The 8,428-nt window shown below is 53.4% G+C and overlaps 1 protein-coding gene across 4 annotated transcripts in view; it reads right to left on the bottom strand.

Annotated features, from left to right (window-relative positions):
* Positions 1-3,938, bottom strand: part of Ptp4a3 (protein tyrosine phosphatase 4A3) — a 33,936-nt gene extending 29,998 nt beyond the window's left edge. For 2 of the 4 annotated variants that reach the window (XM_021183306.2, XM_021183307.2), the window contains exon 1: positions 3,577-3,938. Coding sequence is in view for 1 of the 4 variants with exons in the window: in XM_021183307.2 (XP_021038966.1) it covers positions 3,577-3,624 (48 nt within the window). In the remaining 3 variants the exon portion in view is untranslated. Of the gene's footprint in view, positions 1-1,504; positions 2,145-2,225; positions 2,292-3,576 lie in introns of those variants that run through there. The other 2 variants (XM_021183304.2, XM_021183305.2) reach the window with 2 other exon arrangements.
* Positions 3,939-8,428: the final 4,490 nt, after the last annotated feature.

The following is an 8,428-nucleotide window of genomic DNA, read 5'->3' as shown; positions in this document are numbered from 1 at the left end:
CTACACAGAAAAAAGAATCTTTATAGAAAAACAAAACAAAACAAAACCAAAAAAACAAAAAACCAGATCGGCTGCAGGAACCTTGGAGCTGCCTGCTCCTGAGGTCCTCACTCAAAAAATGGGAGCCCATACCCTCCCACCAACCCACCCCACAAAAGCAGCATAGTCCCACAATGGTGGACTATGGTGGACTAAAGAAAGAAGCCAGCTCTGGTGAGCTGAACCCAGCCTCACACAGGCACACATGTAGATGCTGAAAAGGCCACTGTGGCAGGGAATGTACATGGGCCAGAAGGAGCAGAGATAGTCAGGGCAGCTAGGATAGAAGTGGGTGGGCTGGGAGGCTTCTTGTGGGAGGACAGGGCAGACTTATGGCCTATCATAAGTGAGAACCATTGCACACCATGCCATCAGAGTTATCAGGCTCAGTGCTGTGGGAGCAAAGCAAGGCCAGAGGCTTAGGAAAACAATCAGTGTTCTGTCAGCTCCAGACCCAACAGCTCCCAGCTCTGGGCCTGGACAGATATCACAGGGTAGGTAGCACTTCACCCTCCTAGCGAGGTGCCTTCTGGAGCATCGCGGTCACCACTGGGCATCAGAGATTTGTGGCTGGGATTTGAACTCGCAACCTTTGGAAGAACAAGTCGGTGCTCTTAACCACTGAGCCATCTCTCCAGGCCTGGCATACAGAGATGTGTGACACCTCCTAAGTCCAGCTTTGTTTCCTGCATCCCAACACTACAGCAGTGAGGTCAGGCATGCAACTTGGCAGCCCTTACACACCCCCAGAAACTAGCCAAGAGTCCGAGGCAGTAAGAGCCAGCTCCCCCACCCCCGCCCCCGCCAGAGGTCCTCCTGCCATTTTCTGTCCACCACCATCAGAGCTGCCTGCCGGTCTGAGGAAGAAGCCTTCCTTCAGTTCCCCTTCTGCCAGTCCAACTACACGAGCTGGCCACCCTCAGCCAAGTTCTGTGCTGGCAGGAGACAGTGGGGTCCTGGTGGGCTCCTACCTCAACATCCTCAATGACCATCTGTCCAGGCTGCTTACCCTTGCCCTATCCATGAGCCACCAAGGTCCTGGTCCTACCACCAACACCTCCGAGTCAAATACCAGGCCAGGCCAAGAGAAGAGAACTGACAGATATATGGGGCTAGCCAGTTCCTTCTCAAGGGGACGTTTGGGAACATTCTCACAATATCCCACCCTTAGGCCCACAGTAAGAGTGCAAGGGTAGGAGCCCCACGGCCTGTCTCAGAGCAGGCCACAGACTCCATGTGTTGTCTTCCCTCTCCTCACTGCAGGCAGAACAAGGCTAGACCTTAGGGGCTGGACCTGACTCCACTTCTCCAGTGCCAGTATAATCTGAGAATGGGGTTAATAACTTTGTGGGAGGATTTGAGGCCATAAGCACCACCCAACGAGTCCATACTACACTGCCCTCAGCACTAAGACTGGGCAGTTTCCTTCAGAACATGCAGCCAAGTAGAGAGGTACACCACTTACCCATGGGACACGGCACACTGTGACAACCGGCCTGGAATCCACTCTGCCCCTCACTGATAGGGTCAGAGGGATGGTCACTCTGCCTGCCTTGGGGGCTAAGCATGGCATCCAGTCCAGACATGCCTGCAGCTCCCTACCAGGAGTCACCTGCTTAAGCCGGCTGCGTGTGGACAGGCTATGGCAGGACCCCATGGACAGTGAGGTGCTGTCCCATCTGGCCTGACCCAGAGTGCCTAAGCCAGGACTCGGGTCTCTAAGGGGCCCAAGACTTAGTGCCCAGACTTCAAAGGTGACCCACTGACATTCATGCGGGAGGCAAGAAAGGATATGGGGTCCTATGCCCCCAAGCTATGCAGAGAAGGAAATTGAGGCGAGCCAAATCCTAGATAGGGATCTCTTGGGGAAGATGAAAATCGGGCAGATGTTGAGGGAATCTTCCGCACCCCTAGAAATGGGAGCAGAGTCACCCTTTTCACCCATCAGGTCTGGTCGCCACACCGAAAAAACAGCTGGCTGAGTCCCCACTCCTGGCCTCCCTGCGGCTCCGGCCCTGCACGTGGCAACCACCGGCCGGGTTCACGCAGGGGCTGCCGCGGGGCGCGGCCCCCGCCGGGAGCAAACACTCAGACCGGCGCGCGTCCCCGCCTGCGCGTCCCCGAGGCGGCGCCCCCGCCGACGGCCCCCTGCGCGCCCCCGCCCGAGCGGCGCGGTGGAGACTGACCTGGCGGTCCGGGCGCCGGCGCCGGCACGACGCGGAGGGCTCGGCACGCGCGCGCACAGGGCGCGGCCTCGGCGCCGTCAGGACGTGCGCGCGCAGGGGCGCGGCCTCGGCGTCGCCGTCTCGAGGCGCGCACCGGGTCACGTGGGGGCACGACCCAATGGGAATGTACCGGTGCACGCTGTCGCACGCGCGCGCGTGGTCTCAGTGTGGTCGATTTCTTGTGCCCCATAGCCTAGGCACCCCAGGCCAGAGGCTCATTGGAGCTTCTAGAGGCCTCTGCTTCTCCATAGGTCTCCTAAAGAAAAGTCCCTCGCTTCAGGAAAAGTTGGGTGGCTCATGGGCCAGCAAGCAATAGTCACTGGGTCTGGGGACCTATGTTGACTTTGAGACCCCTTGTGCTAAGCGGATTCTGGGAGAGGGGCGCCTCGGAGACTAGCTCCCCTGGACTGATTGTCCTCTGTCTCTGCCCACCCTCTGGAACCTTCAAGATGAACTCTACAAAGTGCTACAACCACCCAGCCTGTGCCCGCCCCCGCCCCCGCCCCCGCCCCCGTGCCAAAGCCAGCATCAATCCAGCAAACCAAAGGTGCAGATTGTCGTCTTCCCTCTTCCAAAGTCATTCATTCATCCACTCTTCCTCAGTGGTAGGAGAGACGCCAGAAAGCTAAAGTGAGGGCTCTCTGTGTAACGTTCTGCAAGTATCCTATAAAGCGGGTGAAGGCTAGAGACCCCACTTTATCCCTAGGCCACCAAACTGGGTCCTTAGCTGTCACCTCACACTCTCTAAAAGCTCTTCCCCCGATAGGTGAGTTGCCAAGACAAATGGGGGACATCCCAGTCCGAGATCCTCGGAGAAAGGCCATGCTCCCAGCTCCAGTAAATTCAATACCTGTTTCAGCAGCAATGGCCCATCTCATCATAGGGCTGTATGCCCATTTGAGTTGCCGATTTTTGGTTTTCTTGTTTTGTTTTTCGAGACAGGGTTTCTCTGTATAGCCATGGCTGTCCTGGAACTCACTTTGTAGACCAGGCTGGCCTCGAACTCAGAAATCCGCCTGCCTCTGCCTCCGGAGTTCTGGGATTAAAGGCGTACGCCACCACGGGCTTTGAGTTGCCGATTTTTAAAACAGTTTGACTTCCTCTCACATGGACAGTTTGACTTCCTATCACATGGACAGCGCCACCCTCCTCCTTCTCTAACCTTTCCTTTCTCTTTTACCTAAAGCCTTGGGAGTTTTATTCCAGCGTTTCCGCTGGGGACAGGGGGTTTGCCTTCCACTCAGTCTCTGGAAGCCTAGAATTTCCATCTCACCCAGGTCCTGGCAACCAGAGGCCAGGAGAAGGTACCAACCTGAAGGTTTCCAGCCAATGCTTCAGACACTTGCAGATGCCAGACCATGCACTTGATCAAATCCAAAGTCCCAAAAGTTCACCTCTTTCCTTGGAGGAAGCTCTGTAGCCCTGTTTTACAGAGTCCCTGACAGAAGTTCAGGGGGACACAGAGTGAAAAGAAGGTACACGGGCAGGAGGCAGGGGTGGGGGGAGGGATCCCGAGGTTTCCGTGGTAAAGGGAACCTTAGGCTGGCTTAGTCTACACTAAGAGAGATGGTGAGATGGGGGCTGGGCAAGGGGAAGGCGGAGACTGAGTCAGAGCCATCCTTCCAGAAGCCGCAGATACAGACACAGCCCCCCTGAAAGCATCCTGCCCTCTGCACTAAACCTATTTGGATCAGGAAGACCCAGAGCTACCTGCCCTCAGGGACAGCAGGATCAGCAGATTAGCTCAGAGGACAGGGAATGAGGTCAATGCTAAGTGGATTTCCAGGAAGCTACTACCTCCGGCCACCAGGCCTGGCCCCAGGTCAGCAAGGCTAGAAAGGAGGGGCCCTGGCTAGGGAAATGCTGAGCTAGACACAGGATCCATCCGGATTGGGGGGGGGGGTGGAGAAATTGTAAGGCCAATGCCACAGAAGTGACTTTTGAGCCCCCCTCCTTGGGCCCCATGATGTAACCCCCGACTTGTCTTCCCATCTCTAGAGAGTGGTGGTTAACAATTCTAATCCTAGGGCCATGGAGAAGACGGAGCAAGACAGCACTCGCCATACTTGCTTGCTTTTGCCAACCCAAGACACACTCTTCTAATGTAAATCCATAAGGACCCTTCCTGAGGATAGGCGTGAGGAAAGAGACAAAGAGCTTGTGGTAAAAAGAAGGCCAGAGAGGATTCAAATAGGATGAGGTGCAATGTGGTACCTGCTCTGAGCCACCTCCCATAGCCATCCTAATTCACTTCAGTGGGTGTGGCCATCTAGAGAACACAGCCTTCCCCTCACTGACAGAGTCTCACCTCTTATGGTATGGAGCCCCGAAGTACAAAAGGAATGGCCTCAGGCCAGTTCCCAGAGCAGGGAAGCCAGCAGTAGAAACACACCCCAGCATCTTACCCTGCTACCCTCGGGTATCTATCCCCAGGTCTCCCGTTGTCTCTGGAAAATGTGCCCTGGAGTTTTATAACCAGGGAAACCTCGGGAGCACACTTGTGTATTGGCTTCCTCACTTAGGGTCCCTCCTCTCCCATAATGACTCGACTAAAGCCAACTCCCCCATCACAGGCTCTGCTGCTGTGAAGGGGATTGAAGCAGGCAGCAGTGTCCCTGACAAGAAACAGAGACAGCTGGAGGGAAGCAAGGCACTGGGGCAGCACGAAGGAAGAACTGTAGAGACCATGGTAGTATGGCTCGTTCCTGGGTCCCCTGTTGTGTAACTGTGCCACTGTGCTGGTTCATTTATCAGAGGCTTAGCTGTGCCGTGATGAGTCGCAATGGCAGTTAAACAACATCCAAGTAGCCTGAAACAGCCAAACTGTTGTTAGCTGCAGGTCTATAGCCAAACAGACCATGATACAGAGATAGTCAGCCAGAGATACAATGGACCATCTGTAGCTGGCTAGACTTAGGATCAACCTCCAAGATGCAGGCTCAAAGCCCTCTGGGAAATTCCCTCTTGGGCTGCATGAGCATCCACACCAACGTTCTCTGTAAGTCAAGTGGAGAATAGGCAAGAAGCAGGGATGCCTGTGCATGATCTAGCGTCAAGAAATGGTAATGTCTGTCGGTCATCCTGGCATGGAAAGGAAGCACTGAGCCCATGCAGGCTGAGACTGAACAAGTGTTACAGCAACATGGCTGGCTCCTGTGTGAGAGATGCTTCCCTTCCCAAGATGGGGTGGCGTGGAGGTAACTACTGTCCACGTGGAGCTTCTGAGGCTACATGATAGTAAGGGGTAGGGGACATCAGAGCTTGCATCCTTTCATGGAGAGGGGCAGAAGGAACTCCTTTGGCAAGCTTAGAACCTGCTGGCTCCCCGACACATTTGTTGATCATTGTAACAGGCTGCCCAGTTCAGGGTATAGATGGGAGCCAGACAGCCCACTTGGATACCTCAGGTCCAGCAATTAGGAGCATCAAGGAAGGCATATGGGGCTAGGCTTCAGAGTAGAGCATTCCTGGTGTCTGCCAGTCAGTAGGCACAGCAGATAAGCAAAAATGGGTGCCTGAATGCCCAGGCTCTCCTCTCAGGAAGGAGGCTGACACTCAGCAGGCAGAGAGCAAGGAGTCCCCAGAGAGTCCCCTCTGGTCAGAGCATCCAGGAAAAAAAAAAAGTGGGGCATCCTATAGGAACAATTGAGCCTCCTTGAAGGGAAGGGACAGGTGTGTCCCAACCTCCTGCTCCCTTGGACTCTTCTGACACCTGCCACCGTCTTTGGTGGCTCCAGCATCCGGAAGTACCCTTTAAGGAGAGGCTCCTGCCCATGAAGATGCAGAGACACCAAGCTGCCCACCATGCTGCAGCCTGCCAGTGTTAGTGTGAGACATGGCACGTTAGCGCCCTCTTGTGGTGATTCTGGTCATACCCGACCATGTGGACCATTCTGGCTTTGGCTTTACTGCCCTTCAGTCCTTACCCTCCGAGGGAGCAGTTTCGTGATTCTGACTCAGAATCTTGTGGCTTCAAGATCCCTGAAAGGGTGTAGGGCAGTGGTTCTCAGCCTTCCTAGTGCCTTCCTAGTGCTGCCACCCTTTAATACACACCCTTCATGTTGTGTTGATCCCCAACCACAAAATTATTTCCATTGCTACTTCATAACTGTAATTTTGCTACTGTTTAAATCGTAATGTAAAGATCTGTGTTTTCAGGTTGGAGACATGGCTCAGAGGTTAAGAGCACTGACTGCTCTTCCAAAGGTTCTGAGTTCAAATCCCAGCAACCACATGGTGGCTCACAACCAGCCGTAATGAATTATGATGCCCTCTTCTGGGGTGTCTGAAGACAGCTACAGTGTACTTAACATATAATAAATATATAAGTTTTTTTTTAAAAGATCTGTGTTTTCCAGTGCTCCACGGCCACCCCTGTGAAGGACCCCCACGAAAGGGTCATGACCCACAGGTTGAGAACTGCTGATGCGGTCTTACCTCAGGGTCACTTGTAGCCTGTCTTGTGGGCTGGCTTTGAGGACAGTGAGAGGCAATATGGTAACACAGGGTCTCTACCACCACCCACTCAGGACAGGAAGCTAAGGTGCAGGGAGGTACAGCCACAGATCACTTTGGCCATAGGATATACCACTCTAGGTATGCACTGAGACCCAGCCCATTAACCCTCGGAATAGCTCCAGGCTGGTTGATACCCAGTCCTCTAAGGCTAAGCAGTGAGATGCTTTACCAAGACTTGTGAATACTGCATGGCCAAAAGAGAGCACTGAAGTTTCAGAGAATCTCTACCCTCTTATGGGGAATCCTAAGGCACCACACAGCTCTCTGGAGTCCAGGGTCCAGCCTGGAGCAGGCAGTAGAGAGGAACAAAGAAGAGCCCAGTAAAGTCTGAGGAATCCATATTGGGTTTTTATTTTTAGAAATAAAAACCTCCTGGTCAGGTGAATAGAATCTCTGGCCTGAGTAGAGACCTAACATTTCAATTGGGCGGGATCAACACACTAACCTGGCCGAGGAACTAACTCTAGGAAGGCAGGCTCACTTTGGAAGGTGCCAAAGAGATGCGCAGAATAACTTCATTTCATGAGATAACGTGATTTTCCTTTCCCCGGATTCCCTCCCCAGTGCAGAACTCACCAGACCACAACCGTGAGGCTTTGTAAGTCTGCCACAATTCAGGGCTTTCCTTTTCCTTCTAGCTCCTCTCTAAGCATGCTTTTGTAACACTCTGAGCTTCCCCAACATCATGGGCTCTCTTCCCTTTATCTAAAGATCCCCTCTCCTACATGCTTATTCACTGTGTGCCTGACCTCTGTGGGGTTCTAATTGAGTGGCTTTTCCTCCATTTCCTGCTCCGAGCAGCTGCCAAGATTCACAATTTGTTTTTGGTTGGTTGGTTGGCTGCTTTTGGTGGCTTTTCAAGGCAGAGTTTTATCCTAGCTGTATCTCTACCTGTCCTAGAACTCGCTCTATAGACCAGGCTGGCCTGGAACTCACAGAGATCCACCTGTCTCCATCTTCCAAGTGCTGGGATTAAAGGTGTGACTTCCACCACCCGGCTGTTTCGTTTTGTTTCATCTCTAATAAAATTGTCCTCAAGTTTCCATTTGAGTTTTTCTTACATTATTTTATGAGTGACACTAAAAACCCTAAGAGGGCATCCCCATTTTTCCAGTATCACTAGGACTCTCCCCCCAGGACAGTCTTAGCTGCTGGCAAGCATGAGGGAGCCGGCCAGCCATATCCCTGCACCCCCACCCTCAGGGGCCAGGACCCCATCTGGAGCTCTTAGGTGTCAGGACCCCAGATGTCAGCCAGAGATCCTATTCTTTCACCTTCTATATACCACAGGCACGGCATGTTCTCAAGTGGTGCCCACCACCTGTCCAACCACTGAAACCAGAATACTGTGTCAGTGCCACCCTCCCATGCTGCCCACAGGTGGCCATTAGGAGGGACACTGAGCCCTCAATGGGTGTAAGAGTCAGTTCTGGGGAGAAAGGAGTTCATGGAAAAGGGACGATTACACTGGTCTCTGAGGGTCAGTGGGGTCAGGTCTGTCCAGAATGGAAGCTGGAGGGTTCAGTATGCCCTACCAGCTAATTGAGAGGGTCAGGGGGGTCTCACAAGGCTCCAATGGGTCTGCAGAGGTGGTCCTTAAAGACTCATGGATCAGTGGCTAAGATGAGGCACCCTAATCTTGCACC

This window comes from Mus caroli, chromosome 15 (genome assembly GCF_900094665.2).
Source record: "Mus caroli chromosome 15, CAROLI_EIJ_v1.1, whole genome shotgun sequence".
Taxonomy (NCBI): domain Eukaryota; kingdom Metazoa; phylum Chordata; class Mammalia; order Rodentia; family Muridae; genus Mus; species Mus caroli.
This window is presented reverse-complemented; position numbering and strand designations above follow the sequence as displayed.